We start from the raw sequence: 19,455 nt of genomic DNA on the forward strand, positions 1-19,455 counted from the left end.
CACCTAAGCTATCAATATATTAAATATAGCATAAAATTAGTTTAAGAATGTGAAACATAGCTACATTTATCTAAATGCTCAAACTAAATGATATGCTTTACAGTAACTAAAACACAGACTTCGTTAAGTTTGGAGATTTAGATCAAAATCTCTTTCGTCTAGGGATACACGGCTATGCTGCAAATGAGGGTGCTTTCAGACCACCTAAATTACAAGAGTTTTACTCTAAGCTCTTGTATTTTCTTGTTGATTAAAGTACACAAAGCATGTGAAAGTTCTAGTTTAAAAAAGTATAGGAGCAAACTAGATAGTCATCTTGAGTCCCACTTACTTTGCTCCAGAGAGTGCACTAGGCAACTTTGATCTTGGTCTAGGTGTTTAATAATGCAACTTCCAACATTATGCCCAATTTTAGGATTTTTTTCCTATGGGCTTCATGTCACAACTATCTGGGAAAACGACTTCCTGCCTGAAAGATCAGCAAGCACTAACTGAAGGCAGAACAAATAACAATACATAAAACGAGCATGCGATGACTAAAAGCGAGGACCTAATGACAGAATCAGTTTCTACCATTAAGTGTGCACTTAAGTGACGGCCCTTAAGTGTGCATTCCAAGCTCCTGTATCAGGCTGTAAAATAAACCATTCAATGTAACTAGCGTAAGGTAGTGGAAAAACAAGTCAACATATATTTGTTCTGGAACAATATTCAGTATTTCAGAATACTGTTCAATATTCAGAATAATGTTCAGTATTATTTACAATTTACTAAAAAACTATCTTTCAAAGACTGTGAACACACAAAATCTATGGCACATTTATGTATACATTATTACTTAAAATCAGTATAAAATTAAGTCTACACGTATGAAAACTGTTTAAGTAAAGAGCCTGAAAGTAATATTTAAGAATTGTAAGAGGATTACAATAATTTAAAATGCATTCTAACTTTAGATTACCTAAATGGAATATTTACAAAGCTACTTTTAATAAATGTCGCATTAGCGTTTTCAGCCAGATGTTTTAAAACAATTAGGAGGCCTTATCTGCAGCTGGAATTGCTAAAACTTCGTATAGCTGCTTGAGTTCTTGCAAGAGTGAAAATATTAGTACAAACTATGGCCATCAGCATTTTAATAGCCTACAGCGTAAACCAGTTAACAGCTGGTAGAGAGCTGGTTGAAGTGCTGGTTGAGGCACCGGAACCCGGGCTATACTAGTACTCCACTGCAATTGCCACTGCTGAAGGTCAGCTGGTGGCAAAAAGGGAAATTTGAGCCAAAGTCACATAACGTAGACAAGACCTGAATGGAAACAGAATATACGGTAGTCTAATACAATAATCCCATGAGGATTCCATACATTCAATGGCTAAGCTATAAATACTGTGGTAAATTAGTTACTGCAGCTGTATTAAACGAGGCTGTACGGCCTTATCTACACTGACAATCGAAGAAGTCTGGTTCAAAACACTGATACTGAAAAGCAACTAGAAACGGTATCTTTTGATCCCTTAATAACACCTGGATGAAACTTTTCAGTTTCCCAGGACGGTGTTTTCCTACTTGCCCATCTAGCTAATCCAACGTAGGTTCTGTCAATCAAGCTGGACTACTTCAAGCTCCATTCCCTAATAATCACACTTTTATCAGCTTTCTTACGTACTCTTCCTATAGCTGTGGTTTTGGTTCTTGTTACAACAAAACATTCATTGTGTTTTTAAAGCAACTTGGTGCATAAACAACCAGAGTAATTTACAGCCTGCACCCCTCCTTCCAAACCATGCTGCAAAGATGGGCTTTTGCCTTTTCATTTTTTTTAAAGCAAAAATTTGGAGACGGAGTCGAAGAAAGGAAAAATGTGATCTGGGTCTTCTTTTCTGATCAACACTGACAAAGAAAATTGGTATTTTTATACTAACCTGCTTTAGCCTTCAGTATAAATATGACACAGAGTCCATAAACAAAATTGTACACAGCTATAAAAGAATCACCCTATGACTCCATGACATTTGATTTACCACCTCATTTCTCATTCAGTTTAAAGACGTGCAATTTTATCTTTCTCTGTGATACTCAATCCTGTTACATCACTAAAAGAGAAACAAAAAAACCTCAAAAGTTTTCAGTTTTACTAGTTCGGGGGGCAGGGTGTGTGTGTGTGTGGAGAAAATCAACGTAGCCTTTTACTAGTGGTTTCACCCAGAATTAACTAGATTATTAAGAGAATAATAAACCCAAGTACCTCAAAAACAGAAGCTAAAGTACAGGTTAAAATTATGTAGTGAAATACTAGAACTACTAAAATATTCCTAGTCACTGATATAATCAGCTAGTATCTGTCAGCTGTATCAAACTTTTTGGAGAGGAGTGCGAAAAAAGTTATTTCTTCATCCAACTGTGTAGTCATGCGTTTAATCCACTAGGAACCAGACTTCCGAAGTACTCAAACATTATATATACATAAAACAGTAATTCTGTACAATTACACATTTTCAAATATTATAGCTTAACAAACATGCTGTATTTCTTAATTCATGGTAATGTTACCATGCCAATTCAAATACAGAGACTATCAAAATAATTTTCAAAATGCCGTATCTCAGAATTTTATTTTTTAAGCTATTATCGCCATGTCAGTTAAGGCCTGTTCTATGTAATGAAAGAAAAATCCACAAGTTGGCAAGAAGCTCAGAGTGTGGAGGCTTAGGGTACTAGAGAGACGAATACATTTTTTTGAATAAATATTGTTTTTCTTGAAAGCATGAGTATCTGAAAACCAGTTAAGTCAAGCTTTCTCATTTTCTAGAAGGAAACGCCCCACCTTTCAGCCTTTTATTAATGTTTCTTTCATACCTAGTATACAGAAGAAAACAAGAGAAAATACATGAATTTTTAACTTCCAAAGATTCCATTGTAATTCTAAATCTTTTAATTTGAAAAAAAATCCTAATGCTTTCTTCTTCCAGCATGGTAAGCAAATGCTGGCTCTAAACTCTTTAGATTCATAAAGAGTTGTTAAATAGAAAATACAGAAAAGATCAGCTTGACTTCACACAATGAAATTATGGGAAAAACTCACGCTGGTAAATCACTTTTGATGATCAATCATCTATCATTGTGGCAATTTTGAGTATTACCTTACAGATGAAAAGCTGCCTTTACTTTCCCCAGTCCGAGAACACGTAATTCTCACTGAAACCTGAACTATTTTTTATCTTGAAGAATTCAGAATGTTTTTAATGTACTTTTATAACTGGATGTGCAATTGATAGCAAAATAAAGATCGCCACATAGATTTTAACAGACAATGTTAAAAGGTATAGAGTCCTCAAGACTGCATTAGAAATAGACAGAAACTGGTCACTCTAAATCAAGAGTTTCGTATTTTTCATTGTTTGAGAAAAACACCAGTACAAATAAATGCAGATTTTCATTGGTTAGGAAAATCTAAAAATGTATACCTATCTATCTCTATTTATTTATATATATGTATATCTTCATCTGGATTTGTCTGGGAAACAGAAACCTGCAGACAATACTTTTTCTCACCACACAGAAACTGCTCACCATTCATTAAAAACCAAAACACCCTGTTTAAAGAATGCAGCTTCCTCTTCCAATCTCTATTTTCCTTTCCCATTTTTTGAAGATTTCAAGATCTGTAGCTTCAACTCCTTTATCATCATCTCTAACTTTTCCCTTGCCTCTCGTTCTTGTCTCAGTTCATCTTGAAGCTCTTGTCTGTCTGCCTCTGCGTGATCCAATCTCTGTCTCAATTCTGCCAGCTGTAAAACAGAGAGGAGAGACAGAGAGGCAAATTAATAGCAAACTTACTTGTAAATGTCAACTATTCACTTCAAGATGCCACTGATGACCACCCTATGCATCAGATAAAAGTATTTCAGTTCACCAGCATTCATCAGCTTGTCTTCTACTGTTACCAAGAATTATGCAGTTACCTACTACACCATTAGCAAATGACATCAATATACAGAGTTGCATAAACATCACACTGTAACAAAAAAAAAATGGGACAGTCTAATATTCAAATACATATAAATTGTAGTCGTACAACCTGTCACACTAGACCATGTCAGTAATACATATAAGCTGTTAGGAAGACCGTGACGATGTCTGCATCAGATGTTTCACAAATCCCAGAATAAAGAGCACTTTATCATTTCCCAAGTCGATTTCACTTACCTGACAAAATATTACTCCATTTCAAAGCCTGAATGCATTTCTAGAACAAAACCACCAACACTGTTTTTTGATACTTTTTAGTGTAAATGAAACAGCATTACCAAAAATGACATCCAGAAAACCTTGAACACAACCACCTGTGCATTTATGTGTGTGTTCAAATATAAACATGAGTCCACCCAAACTGGTGTTGAAACACAGAAATTACGTATTTTTTTTCATCTTCGGAGTAGAGTAAAACTCAAACCCGCTAGATTGTCCAAACTTATTTACAGTGAGATCTGGAAATGTCCGATGAATTTTTCAAGTGTGAGAAAGTTACTGTAAAATTGCTACCACCAGCAGTTAAAACAGGGAGGAAACTGGAAATTAGTAATCTTCTCTACCATTGATTTAAGGTGTTTTTTTCTTACAAAAAGAGCTCACTGAATCTAAAAAAACTCATCTGTGTTTGTAATGATATATATCCACCTGATCTAAATCTTCACTAAACATAAGTCTCGCTGAAAATGAGGAAGACAGCTGATGAGAATGAAAGGAGCAGGAGCACGCAGCGTCACTGGTGTTCGCCAGTTGCTGCAAAATGTACTGGGCCAAGGAACTGCTGTGCCCATTTTAGAGAAACATCACATTCAGGAGACGTTCATCTCCACTTGCATAACTGGAAATATTTAAATGGTTCTTTGTATAATCAGAAATATTTAAGCAGGTTTTAGATAGCAATAGGCTATTAACACAAGTCTTCTGACTCCACTACTGGAAGTAAACTGTTGCAGTACAATATGCCCAGTGCCCGCATGTTGCAGCACGTACTGCACAAGCACGTCTCTGGTTGATTTTGACTTCCACCTCTAAGGAAAGGTTCCAGTACTGGTTATACTGCCCTGTTGTGACTGACAGGGTAAAGCAACAATTAAACTAGATAATTCAATAAAGAAGTCAAAAAGGGGGAGAAGGCACTTTGTAGGCCTGTCGGAAGATGCACTAAGAAGAACAGACATTTAAGCAAGCTGCAAATCCCAAATTATTAATTTTGTTGCATGTAGTACAAAGAGGGTTCCTCCCAGTCCACAGTTCTCAGCCAGAAAAGGCAGCCTGGGTAACTGCTTCAAGAAGACATTGGATTAAGGCTTTTTAAATGCTGTGTACACAGCCTGGGGAAGGCACCTGTTGCCAGGACCTCTGTTTCACTTGGGTACTTCTGACAACTGCTTGGAACGCAGAGTCCGAAATCTATTCTAAGATGTAATGAGGAGAAAAAGGTTCAAATTGTATGTTGTGAATTGCTCTACCATTCAGGTAATAACAGAGTAAACTTTCATGCAAGGAACTATTTAGTTTTCAAAGCCTAACTTCAAAAGGAACAATCAACCAATCTCCTTGGGGAACAATCTATGGTTTTTACCTTTTAAAGAAGGTAAGCTACACAAGCCACATAAAACACACTATACACGATTACCTTCATAAATTAGAACATGTTGTTACTTGCAGTAATAGGGCTTGTACCAGATGTTTAGTAAATCAGGCCTTAGTCAGAGAGGATTATTCCTGGCAGCAAAGGCTAGGAATCTGTGGAGTGGGATGTCATGACATTAGATTCATGAGAAGGATTTACGATGTTTGTCTCTGTCCTACTCCCCAAAAATACCAAAACCTGTCTCTCAAGTACTGCCTGTTTCTTAGTCTGAGACAGTAAGGGCAGGAAATGTAGACAGCTATGATCAAACGATCACAAAACTTTACTGAGCTGAAGTTTTAGATTTTCTTCACTTAAAAAAAACAAAACTGTGAAGACTAGTTTTCTGTGACACTGTACAAAATATATCACCATACATTTAATTCACTATACATTTAATCATAACTGCAACTGATTTTCAAAAGCTGCATTCCAAGGCTCCCTTTGGCATTAACTGTATCTTTCCCATGGGAATGACATGAATAACCTCCAACATAAAGAAGCAATAGTGTAAGTTAAAAGGGAAGTGAAAGAGACAAGAAAAATCTCCATAGGTTTTGTCATATGAACCCAAGATGCAGGAACGAGAGACAAAAACATGATTTTCATTTCCAAGAGAACTCTTGGACCAAATGCTTTGATAGAGCACAGAAGGGAGCTCATTAGACAGTGCAGAAGATTCTACCACCAAGGAACAGATAGAGCATCAAGGTATGCTACTGAATTTACAAAACGCTGGTTGAGAGATTTGGGGTTTTTTTGTTTTAACATAAAAGGAATAAAAAGAGGAATAACTTATTTCTGTAACTAAAATGAGAACATTTAGTTCTACAACATGGGCAAGCCTATATACATTAAAAATATGATTTATTTTACATGAGGATGTAACAAACCTTATGTTTAAGATTAGTATTTCATCATAAACATCCTATGTTTCTGTAACATGCATTCTACCTCAGTTCCAATCAAGGAACACGGAAATAAATATGTCACTGTGTCCTATTCTGGTGTTCATCTATGGTATCAGAACACATGGAGAAGATGAAACTTTAAGGTGGCTGAGCAACAGCTTCACAATTTCCTGATACATTAAATATGGTTTAGCTTGAAATGAACTTTCCCTTCTCACCTGTGCTGCATATTCAGCTTCTTTGTCTTTTTCTAAATTGGAGTCACAGCTACATTTCTGCTTCATCACTTGGTCCAGTTTCTTCTCCAAGTCTCTCTGCTCAAAATAAAATTCTTCCATTCTTTGAGCATGCTCTGCCTGCAAACATTCAAGTTCTTTTTGTAAATTCTGCTGCTCTTCCGTCAGTTCCTTCATAGCTTTAGAGTTGCTTAACATTTCCACCTCCTGTCAAGAAAAACCAGCATCATATGCACCTTAGTTCTAAGACCAGAAAAGCAAAAACCTGAATTTAAACATGTATCTTGAAACAATGAGGCCAAAATGAGCACATTTACCTACTGATAATAACAGTTCGTTACTGGTATTTATCTACTTATAAATGACAGCCTGGAATTCTGCAGCAAGCATTTAATTTGTAAAAAATTATTGATACTTCCAAGTACACAGAGCTTCCAGAATTAGATTCACAACTTCCAGCAGCAAACCTCAGAAAGCAGCAGCACTGATTTACTAAAATATACTTTGAAAATGTAGAAGTGCATCATCAGAAAACAGAATAAACGTGTTCAATTTCTTTTTCCACTGGCATTTTGGTATTTTTAAGGGGGTTTTTTTTGTTTGTTCAGGGGTTTTTTAACTTATCTACAAGCTTTACCTCCAACAGTAGAACAACTTAAAAGCAGCAGCTCTAGGGCCCCATCTGAGCTCACAGATTCTGAGCTTAACATTAACTAAACTAAACTATTAAAGTCTGGTCTATGAATGTAGGAAGCAAAGAGACTATTCATCTTAATTCATAAAACAGAAATTATCAATCACAAGGGAACACCCACTTCTAATAATTATTATATTAATATAATAAATTAATTATGATATAAATATCATCCACTATTAAAAAGACTACTAAAATCCCCCTAAAAACAAGGGCTTATCAAATAGAAATAGGCAGTATCCTTTTTTATACAGGCCAGTGATAAGACCACTCCTACAGGACTTAAGTCTGCATCTCTAAAATCCCAAAAACTGACAAATTTGAGAGGACTTAAACTGCATATGACAAAATACTCAAATGTTTGGAAAACATTTTGAAGTGAAAGAAGTAGTTTTCATTTGGATAAAACAAATGAAGGAGCTGCTGGAACACAGCAGGTGCAAACTGAAGAGACACCGATTGTTAGCGGACTCAAACCCAATGAGCATAAGGGATATTAAGGATTTGGTGTCTGAATTGAAGCTGGGGCGAAAATTATCTGTGTGTTTCAGTGTTTCCAGTGCATGAAATCTGTGACATTGATTCTAGAACCATCAAGTTAACATCAGTGTTCTGATGTCACAAGTGAAACGCGCTCAGATTGGCACTGTACCATTTGAAGCTGCTGTTTCCTCCGCAAAATCGTATTTAGTTTTTCTTGCTGCTTGATGTAGGTTTTCATGACTTCTTCCATGATCCTTCCCTTGTCATCTTCACAACTGATGTCTTTCATGAGCGTGGGGGACAAGGTTCGCACATCACTGCCTACTTCAACATGGCTAGAGTCTCTAGCGATTTTGGAAGAAACACGTTCAGATTTTCCACCTCTTGCAGAACGAGTTGACACAGGTGGATCTACAGAGAAAAGAAGAACACAGCACAATAATCACAGAAAATTAAATCTCCAGAATAAAAAAATTCAAAGAAAACTGAAGATTACAAAACGGTAAAAAAAATTTTTGGAAAACTGAAGTGACATCACAAAATATTTGCTTAGTGTTCACCTTTCCAAAATTATATGGTATAAAAATGGAAATTCTTCAGCGTAGCTTTCACTACTCACCTAAACGTTTCTGCTGCTCCACGCCACTTTTCAAGTCAATTTTTTCTTGTTCTTCAAGAGAAAGCTCTGGATAGGAGGCAGCTTTTTTGTGCTTTCCACTACCAAGCTTCTTCTCTGACTGTCCAGGTGAGGACTTAATTACTTCTGAAGCTTTGACTGTTGTTTTTGCAACATCCTTATATTGTGATGCAAGAGATACATTTGGGGCGACCACTTTATCACACATATAAAGGTAGTAACTGAAATAGTAGAACAGTAAAATTAAGAATGAAAGGTAAGGCATAATAAATGATGACTGGTAGAGAGCAGTAAGTTTAATTTAATGTGATTTCAAACTATAAGAGCTTCAATGAAAAAGAAGCACATACTTTTTATATTTTTCCTATGCAAAAGGAAATCCTAACAATCCACTTAATCTTTACTGAGTAGATTATCTAGATAAGGTTTTGAGGCTGTTGAACAACAGGATTTTCCAAACATGGCTGATGAAAAAAAAAAAATCATACAGAAAATCATATGAAGTCTTCACTTCAATGCAAAGAGTGAAATTAGAATGCCACTGATTCCAGATTCTCTAGCATCTTCATATTCCTTATAGTAGCAATGGAGGACGGGGGAAGTGATCAGTGTAGTGGGAATGAGTATATCGCTCCTTCAATAGCAAAGCTGTGCAGCCACAGTGCTGGGGCATGTCTGAGACCAATGCTGGACCTTCTTTCTCACATACATCAAGCAAGCTATCTGGATTTTCACAGCTCCTGGGCTCCTGGGAGCACCCCTGTGTACTGCCCTAACCTAGCCACTCCGCTCTTGCCTACTACAGAGGGAAAAGAGTGCCAAATGTGTTCATGTCAGTGCCAAGATAATCAGTGGCACGACGCTGGGGTTCACATTGCTGTCTTTGACACCTTCCTTTCTCCTAGTTCTGAAGGCAGGCACCCCTAGGACGAGCAAACTGAGGGACCATCACAGAAGTTCCACCATTCACGCATTTGCGTGGGAACTAGTTTGATGCATATGTGTTGTTTTGATGCATGCTGCTAGCCAAGAGCCTGATTCCACCCTTATATGGTAAATGCACAACCACACGGGGATGAGGGTAAGAGGTTCGTCAAGAAAAACTGTTTCCGTTGTTGATGCAGATGACAAACTGTGTACTACGTTAAGAAAAAAAATGCACTTGGTTTTTAAAACCAGGACACTAATCAAGAGACAATTCAGCTGTAGCCATTGTTCCAGTGTGGAAGAAAGCCTTCAAACACCAAACAGTCTATTTGGAAAGGAAGTTAAGTTGCACTCACAGTAAACAGGCCCTATGCAGCTTATCATAAGAAAGATTAAAAATTACTTTCTGTCATTTCTACTCTGAAAAGGGAAATTGTAATTACATTTCCGTTGTATTGCCTACTGAAAAACACTCACAGATCACAGCTTGAGTCCTGCACCAACACCCACTCATAAGCAGTTCATTAGTATCTACACTAAAAAACACGTAAGAAGTTAGGGTTCAGCTATTCCTGTGCGATCCCTTGAAGTTCTCCTAACAGTTCAGGTTGCAAGTACACTTTTTTCAGCTTGAATTACCTTTAAATAGCCACAAGTATTTAAATACTTGTACATGCAGTGCTTATAGTTCTATGCAGGAAACTCAGTTACCTGGGATGGAAAAAGGAGGGTGGTTGAGGATCAGTTTCTGCTTCTTGCTTTATAACTGGATACCACTGCGATAATTCCAGGCTCTGCTGTGAATCTGCCTAAAGAAAAGAAAACAAACTGGTAACTGGAAGATGGGTACATGTTACTTACATTTTCATAAATGCTCCTCAGTAAAATGGCATTTACACCATTAATACACACACACCCCAGAGAAACTGGGGTACTGGAAAATGGAGTGTATTTGGCAGAGATGCACAGTGACGCAAGATACAGAAGTTTCATCCATCTCCTATTTCCCATTATGGGCAAAGTAGCAACAAAATTAAAAGAAGATCTCTTTACAAACCTACACAAAAGCTCTGTTGAGTTTCCAGAACTCTGCCAGAGGCATGCTAAAAATGTTTGGGAGAAACAGAAAGCAGAAACTAGGATTCCCAAAAGGTGGTAGGAGCCTCTTGCAATGAAGTATTCACATCATAGTAAGCACCTGCCAGATAATTTATTACAAAACAAAACCTATGAATAAAATGGAACTGGTGTTCCAGAGACAGAGCTTTCTCCGGTTGTCACAAATTCTTATTACAGAAGTGGGGAAAGCTGCTGCAGTTAACATGACAACTCCGTTCCCTTTGCAGTAACAAACAAAATTAATTCCGGTGCATTGGAAGATACCATCTTTAAAAACCTCTATGCATTCTGTATTTGGATAGCAATTCTGGTTCCCTTAGTCTCAAGAAATATTTTTTGGAATTACTCTTTAGTCAAAGTTACTGGGGATACTTCATGCTCCACTTCAAAGTTACTATTAATTTCAAGTGAAAAGTGTCTCATCATATATTTAAATGAAACTCATAGCTAAGAAATTGGTACTTAATTTGATGGTATTAAAATAGCCTTGGGAAGCAGGTTTTTGGGTAAGGCGTGGTTGGTTGACAGCAGCCCAGCACCCACGCAGCCGCTCCCCTCACCGCCCCCTGCCCTAGCAGGATGGGGACAAAAGCAATAAAGCTCCTGGGTCAAGATAAAGACAGTTCAATAGGTGAAGGAAAGAGGGAAAAAAAACCAAAACAAGTGAAGAAAAGGATATCGCTCACCACCTCCCACAAGCACAATGATGCCCAGTCAAGTCACCAAATGGCATCCACCTTGGATGCCAAAAGCCCCTTTCTTCTCTTTCCATCCCAGTTTTTATCGTTGAGCATGACATTATGGAGTATCTCTTTGGGCCCTGCCACTCTCTTGCCCACCCCCAGCCTACTTGCTGCAGAGGCCAAGTCCAACACAGAGACAGCCCTGACGCTGCCTAAGGGCTGCTCAGCAGCACCCAGAACCATGGTGTGCTACCAGCACTGTTTTAGCTACAAATCCAAAGCACGGCACCATACAGGCTGCTATGAAGAAAGTTAACACCATTCCAGCCAGACCCAGCACCTCTGGGAAGTTGCTCAATTTGAAAAAAAAAAAAAAAAAAAAGCCTATAAAGCTAAAAAAAATATAATAATAATAATTCTACTGTACCGAAAGCTTCATCTAGCATTCTAACATCTTCACAATGATACATTATCAGAACAGTTTATATTTACATACCCTGAAATAAACTGCCACAGAACTTCATCTGTGGCACTCAAGAGAGCACCCAGTTACACAGAGGTGGCCTGTATCGAGGTCTGCAGAATCAAACGCCACGTGACTATGAGAGATACCAAATCCCATTTACAATATTCTGGTCGAAACTTCCAGCCCACTAAATTCAGCTCTAGCAATGAAACTGAAATTTAACTCCACCCCTGCAGTTCCTCAAATCAGTTCCAACATAGATAGAAAGGAGGGAGGGCACAAGGAAGCTAAGCTCCAGAACAGTAAATTCATAACCAAGCCTTTAAATAATAAAGATTTGAAATACAGTGAATAATCTCTAGAAAAACAGCCTCATCCTGACACTTGTAGTTTTTTTGACTTATTCAGATCATTCTAATAATTTAAATAATGTACATGTATTCTTTTACTTATACTGCAGCTAATATACAGTAATCCTATTTGGATTTCTGAATCACATCTTGTCCATATTTTAGGACTCACATTTTAACATGTTTATATATTTTCATATGAAATTATCTATCAGGTTATCTATATTTTCAAGTTTTTAGGTCAGATTTTAACATTCCCACCTATTTCAAATGGAAACTGACTTTACTGTCTACGCTTAGTCTGCATTTTGCAAATTAATTTCGTAACATGCAATCAAATTTTTACTTAGGAAAGAAAATGAAAAGTAACTGCAAATAAACATGAAGTCTTTTTCTAACATGATTCTTCCCTCATCATCCAGGTTAATAAAATAGAAATAAAACATCTACTTCAATATATACATGTATATTTCACTACCTAACAATCTGTTTAGTTTAGATGCTCTAAAGAAATTCTGTGAACACTATATATTCAAGGTGAATTCAATGATTTCTACCCAAACTATTTGAAAGGGCTTTCTTCAATCCTGTTCTTTAAAGGGGGGGGGGGGGGAGGCAAGTAGCAGTTTCAGCTTAATCATGAAGCTACTACTTTTATCTGAGATGGGATTTATCACAACACTCAAAAACACTCAGAAGAAATGTTAACTCTCCACTATGCGAGCTTTTCCCTACGCACAATGACGAACTCTGGGAATTGTCTGAGTAGCAGGACAGAGTTTTAGTGCAGAGCAATTATCAGAAACTGTCACAAAGTCAAAGGGGATGAGGATCTGAAAGTGCAGAGATCAGCAGAGACATAGCGGCAGCTGTTCCATGAAGAGCAGGTGGATATTACACTGCAGTCTAGAACTCAACAGAAAATTAGAAACTCGGTGACAATCAAATACGCAGCTTACAGCTTTCCTATTAGCACAAAAACCCAGAGAGGAATTAACCTTGCGAGTACACTGCTCTTAAAACATTAAAAGCAGAAGCATATTTGCACTGTGAGGTTAATAAACTGAGGGTGAAATGCTAAGGAGAAAGGCAAGGCACAGGATCTAGGATGCTCCAAAGACTATGGGAATTAATTAATAATTTATTATTACTGGATGGACAAAAACCTAGCCAAGGGCAACTGTTCTTCCTGGGCCCTCCACAATAACCTCAAAGATGCGTCAGCACTTCTGAGGACTGACTCAGCAAAGGTGCTAAGATGGTGACAGAACAGCAAATGGAACATCCTGCACACACACTTCCCTAGGAGCGTAAGAAAAAGGAACATCCGCACATTGTACCAAATACCTGTCTCACACCACAGATATGAGGGAAAGAAAAGATAACTGAGGCAGCCCAAGCTGCCCAAGGACAAGGAAACAGAGGCTGAGCTCCCACACTCCCCTGTTAAATCTTTTGTACTTTCCAGATGAATATCCATGAGACAAAAAAAGGATAAAGAACCCTCCCCCACCATTTTTTCTTTGTTCAAGTTTTCAGTTTCTCTCTCATTCTGATTTCATATGCCGCTTTGTTATAAAGAACTACACAGGTCTGCAGAAGACTCCAGAAAGTTTTTGTATTTCATTTGCACCGGTTCAGTCCAAATTACTGTTACTGCTAATTTCAGCTGTTTTTTTCATCTGTACACATGAAACAAAGATCTCACGGACATGCTACCATGAGAAGGGAAGCAGTATTATAGGTATGAATATAGAAGACTATTTCCAATGATGCATTCACCATACTATCGTTTATTACCTACACTGGCATTGCAAGGACAAAGACTGCCATGTCTTTATCAGATGAAAAGCAAAGTCTCCTTGCTATGAACCTACCCACATCTTCAACTAAATCAGCACATGGAAGCATGCCATATTGCAGACTTTCGTGGAAATTTTCTGCTACAATCCCTTACTGTAGACTGGCAAAACTATAAGAATACCTGTTACTACAGTAAGCCTTTCTGCAATAGTGACTTTTCAGAAGTTTATGCCAAAAGTTGTCAACTTACAGCACACCTTTTTGGACTCAACCATCTGGACTGCTCTTGCTGCTATATTGAAATCCACCATAAAACATCCAACAGGCAAAATGCATATATAATTGAACCAGTAGCGATCAGACAGACATGTAAATGCCAAATACACTAAAAAAAAAAAAAGTCACGGGGCAGGAAGCATCTAAAAACCTCTTAAGTTTAAACTGTACCCCAAAAATTGCACCTTCTATGAACGGAAACATCTATGGTGTTTAGTATTTATCTGGTGCTTGTCTTTAAGGGGAAAATAAGCTCTGTATTTTTGAACCACAGTGCAGACTTGCAGCACTATTTTAGGAAAAAATACGATGTCTATTATTAACCATTGTCAAGATACCGGCCCACAGCTCATTTCTTGCGCTGCTTAAAACCCCCTCTCTTTGGCGTATTTTCTCTATACTAAGTGGTTTAAACAGAAAGCTACTGCTGAACAAGCAGACTTTGGGCTTCTAAATTGCAACTTAGCAATGCACCAGTACCCTGCATGCCAAGTCATGAGATGGGTGGCTAGCAAGCCAGGCTGCCATACACCGCACCTGTGTGTGCGGGAGTAAAAATAACACATGAAGAATTTGTAATACTTGATTTTCAAGCTCCTTTCTGCTTTGCTCAGCTGCTGCAACACACACTGCATAAAACATACTCAAAGGTCAAATAAGAACAAAAATTTTCACAATAGCTCTGCATTTACAGAACAAGAACCAACAAAGCCAAACCAGCTCAAATGAAGTTAACTTACAGCCCAAAGAGGGAAGAAATTACCGCACCTTTTAATGAGAAATGTATTTCCATGGCGAAGCTCTCCCACAAATTTAACTTAGGCTTGATTTGACAAGCATTCCCACTTACAAAAGGCAAGCAGTGCGCTTCCAAAACAAGTATTTACGTGTGAGCAGAAAGAGATTTGGGAGTTTTACAAGGGTAGGTGAACTTACTTTAGACCGAGTTCTTTTCTGATTTTTCTCGCTAAATTTCTCCTTCATTTCCTCCAAGAGATGCTTCAGTTCCCGCTCCTCCGACGTTCCTAAGTATTTTTGGTTAATATGCAGGTAGCAGTGCCACTTGGCTGATTCAAATCCCCAGTGGCAGGTCCTCTTGTCCGGGGATCTGTGTGAATGCATCACAAACGTCTGGGGTGAGAACATCCCGTAGCACTCCAAACACTGGATACACGGGTCATCCGGCGCAAGGTAGAACTGAGGTGCAAACAACCCCTGGCACTTGCCCAGGCATTCGTGCTCTACCTCAAAGGCACTGCCAGTCTCTTTCAGCTGGGCCAAAGTGTTCTTACCAGGGAGAAAACTGCCATTTTGTGGGAAAGTGCGAGGACGCAGTAAAGCATTGCATAGTCTCTGAGCATCAGTCAGCGTAATTAGCCCACAGGATGGAGCATTAAACGGAAGAATTCCCAAAACCTTCAGAATATGAAGCTGGTCAGAAGTGCACCTTGAGCAGTATATATACAGTTCATCACACACCGTATTGATCTGCTGCAACGAAAAGTCTCGGAGAACTGAATTCAACACTTGTGGCAGGCAAAGTCTTTTCTCTCCTCCAACTTTAAAACAAGAGATAGACTCCCCCTCCAGTATAGTCTGGGTGAGTTCCGTGGAGCTGTCCGGAGGAATGAGCAGCGGACCAGAAAGTATTTGCGGCGACGGAAGAGGCAAGAAGACAGCGGGTGACATACTTTCCTGGGAATAACGAGCTGAAAAAGCTGCCGGTCCACCCAGTGAGCTCTGGCTGCTTAGGTGGAACTGTGCCAACGTGTGTTTCAAACCTGGATTTAAATTCAAAGGCTCTGATAGTGAAGTACTGTTCAGCTTGGTGGCTTCCCCATCAGCCTCCACAGTAGTTTCATCATATTCATCCAAGTTCTCCTTCTTTATTGTTGGCAATTTATTTATTACAACTTGTACTTTGCTATTTACATGCATTTCTGTCATTGCTTTTTTTAATGGAGGACTTCCATCCTCCTGCATCCCACTCCTTTTCTGGTCTGAAACTAGACCTAGAGAGAAGTTTATTTGTGGGCTTTCCATCGCTAAACACCAGAACTTTAATTAATTAAAGTCTTGAATGTGCATTTTCCTGCTTGTTCATACAAAAAAAAAAATCAACAATTTCAAGTGCTCTTGATTACCAAGCTTTGCACTCTTTTCAGTAAAATGTTACTTCTTCAGCCTCCAACAGTAAAATCTGTAACCCATTTCGCATGTGAAATCACAAAATTAATAATGGAGAGAGGTTACAAAGATTTTTCTTTTATAGTTATTTGTTCAGTTTTCTAATACAAAACCCCCACTGCAACACGTATACAAAAGGCTTTTCTTCGTACGCTCCCCGCTATTTTATACAGTTGTCTTGTACAACGATTTAGTAAAAAAACCCGATGTGCTGATTCAAGAGTGTCCATCCTTGATCATTTTTTTCCTTTAAAAATATACCCTCTTTTCAAATAAGTCTCTATTTAAATATTAAAATAGAAAAATGGTCTCAGTTTGAAGAATGCTGATCTTAATGCAACTGATCCAAAACGTGTATGAAAATTTTATTCAGCACTTTCAGTTCCTGGAGATCAAACACAATCTTAAGGGCTTGCTTTATTGTGCTGCCAACTTTATGATTTCACCACCAGCATGGGAGTTACTATGGCAGCTCACAAATAAATCCCCAAATTAAAGGCTGATCCAGATCCGGCACACACTAAACATCCCTAGAGAGTCACCTTTTGCACAGATGTCACTGGTGTGTGTCAGAATTTTCCCACCCCAAGTTATTAGTAACAGAGGTAAGATCCAGGCCACTGGCTAAAGTCATGGCTCGCGCTAACGCCGCGTTCTGTCACGTCTTTCCAGAAAACCTGTGAAAAGAGAAAGAGGTCAGCCAGGAGCAACCCCCAAACACAGCTGGCTGTGCCGGGGGAGGGGTGTGCTCCATTACCCCGTGCATTACGAGAGAGGGGTGCGCAGGGCGCTCCCCGGTAGGGCCGGCAGCGCCCGCCGCCCCCCGGCCCCGGCAGATGGGCGCAGCTGGCAGCAGCAGCCGGCAGCTCCCGCGGCGCGGCGCGCACGGCCGGCGGGCAGGCCGGGGGGGCGGCACCGGAGCGGCTCCCTCACGGCGTGCGCAGCCTGACAGCACGGGGGCTCGGCGCACACCGGGGCCGCTCGCCATCCCCTCCGCCCGGGAACCGGCCCCCGGCCCTGCAAAGCCCCGTCCCGGAAGGGCCCGGGACGCCGCATCCCGGCCGCTCGCACCCTCCTCCCTCCCTCCCGCGCCGTGACTCACCTCAGCCCGGCCGGCACCGCTCCGGGCAGGGCTCACCCCCTCCCCCGCACTGCCCGCCGCCTCCCCGCCGCCCCCGCGCTACGCCCGCCCGCACCCCCTTCCCTCAGCCCCGCCGCCGCCGCCGCCGCTCCCTCCCCCCGGGGACGGCGCGCCCCTCCCCCCGGCTCAGCTCCATTCCTCCCCCCCCCGGCAACTTCCCCGGCCCCTCACCCGGCGTCGGCGGGGGCTCCGGCAGCCCGGGGAGCGGAACGGGCTCCGCGCACGCACCGCCCACCCGTGACCTCACTGCGGAGACAGCGGCGGCGGCGGCGGCGGCGGCGGAGACAGCCGCGGAGACGGCGGCGGCGCGCGGCCACGAACCCGCCGGCGGCGCGCGCCGCCCCCTCCCCCGCCCGCCGCCGCCGCAGCCCCGCCCCCTGTCTGGGGCAGCGGCGGGAGCGGCCGCCCCTCCCCCGCCCGCCGCCGCCTCAGCGCCGGGAAACCCTCCCCCGGCCCGGCCCCCGCCGGGGGAGAGGGGGGGGGGGGGAATGAAACCCACAGGGAAAAGAAAAAGAAAAAAAGAAATAAGTGTTATTTGTGCCCGGCCTTAGCTCGTCCTTCCGCCGCCGTTAGGGCCCGAGCGGGCGGCGGGGAGCGCCCCGGTGGCGCTGGGGAGGGCCGGACGCCGAGGCTGCGGCCCGGAGCGGCGGCTGGGCGGGGAGGCGGCGGGGGGGGGGGAGAGCGGCCATGGCGGAAAGGGAGAAGGAGCCGGGGCGGGCGCGGAGCTGTCAGGCTCCCTGAGGCGCGGCGGCCAGCAGCCGGCGGCCCTGGGGACTGCCCGCCAGCAAGGGCCGCCCGCTGGGGTCCCTCAGCGGCCATCTCCCGGCGAGGATCCCTCAGGGACTTGTCCCCCAGCGAGGGGATCTCATCGGGGGTCCCTCAGTGAGCATCTCTCAACAAGGGTCCCTCAGTGACAGCCCCCCAGCAGGGAGCGTCTCCCACCGAGGGTCCCCCCGCCAGGTGAGCGCTGCGCTGACACCCCGCTACCAGGGGACAGCGACACACAGGAAGGTGGGTGGCCGTGATGGTGTCTGTCCCCAAAGCAGCTGCACGGACCTCTCCTTCCAGCCGCAGCACCGGGAGCAAGGAGATGCGGGAGAAGGTCTCGAAACCCACGACGGAGCCTGGCTGGGAAGCGATACGATCAGCGCAGTGGAAGCGTGAGGGGCTTCTCCTACATCAGGCTCGTTGCTGGAAGAGGAAAATGCTCTGCGGGCACTGCTTAGTCTTTGTACCACTACGTTACTACAAGTTCCTTCTATCCACAAGGAGCCTAAAGCTTTTTTGGTTTACATCTTCTCCGTAAAGCCGGCACTTCAGCTGAGATTAGGGCACAATCCAATTTGCTGTGGCCTTTCATTGCGTACAGTTACGTATTGCGACGCAATGCGAGCACAAAAGCACAGCACACGAAAATGGGGCAGTTGTACAAGCACCAGGCACCACCTAACACCGGCCGGCACTGCTCACGGCGCATGGGCTCCCTTCCGTGCCATCTCCCAACGCCACAGCAGAAGGATTACCACAGCGCAAACAAAACCTGCCTCGCTGCTGATCACACAGGGGTTTGATACACTTTAATCCTTGACTTCACACCTTTCATATACTCAGATTTCCTCGGGGCTGGCAGGGCTTACTGCTGGAACAGCCCTTGAGAATCACGGCAAAGCTCCTTCGTGAATCACTTAACTCGCTTTTTAAGCGCCACATCAGTTCTGGTATCTACAACAAAATTACAGTATCTACATTTCCTGCTGACGATGGCTTGGCAAGGAGTGATCTGGGATTATTCATGTCATTTTGTGTGCAGGTTTTTCCCTTTTTGCTAACCTTAAGTGGTCACATTGTAGGTAAAAGCTCCTACTCTATGCTTGCATAG

The 19,455-nt window shown here is 41.8% G+C and overlaps 1 protein-coding gene across 1 annotated transcript; it reads right to left on the reverse strand.

Annotated features, from left to right (window-relative positions):
- Nucleotides 1–753: 753 nt before the first annotated feature.
- Nucleotides 754–17,908, reverse strand: SKIL (SKI like proto-oncogene). Its single transcript, XM_037407238.1, has 7 exons — nt 17,748–17,908; nt 15,185–17,112; nt 10,263–10,360; nt 8,607–8,845; nt 8,157–8,398; nt 6,793–7,017; nt 754–3,789 (listed from the first exon to the last, which is right to left on the reverse strand). The coding sequence occupies exons 2-7, from the start codon at nt 16,289–16,291 to the stop codon at nt 3,628–3,630; spliced, it is 2,073 nt and encodes a 690-aa protein (XP_037263135.1). The 5' UTR covers nt 16,292–17,112; nt 17,748–17,908; the 3' UTR covers nt 754–3,627.
- Nucleotides 17,909–19,455: the final 1,547 nt, after the last annotated feature.

This window comes from Falco rusticolus, chromosome 13 (genome assembly GCF_015220075.1).
Source record: "Falco rusticolus isolate bFalRus1 chromosome 13, bFalRus1.pri, whole genome shotgun sequence".
NCBI classification, from domain to species: Eukaryota; Metazoa; Chordata; class Aves; order Falconiformes; family Falconidae; genus Falco; species Falco rusticolus.

Coding starts and splice junctions, on each gene's coding strand:
- SKIL (XM_037407238.1), bottom strand. CDS start 16,291: ATGGAAAGCCCACAAATAAACTTCTCTCTAGGTCTAGTTTCAGACCAG. Junction 8,399..8,606: donor GGAGCAGCAGAAACGTTTAG/GTGAGTAGTGAA, acceptor TTTTCTCTGTAG/ATCCACCTGTGTCAACTCGT. Junction 7,018..8,156: donor GGAAACAGCAGCTTCAAATG/GTACAGTGCCAA, acceptor TTTTCTTGACAG/GAGGTGGAAATGTTAAGCAA.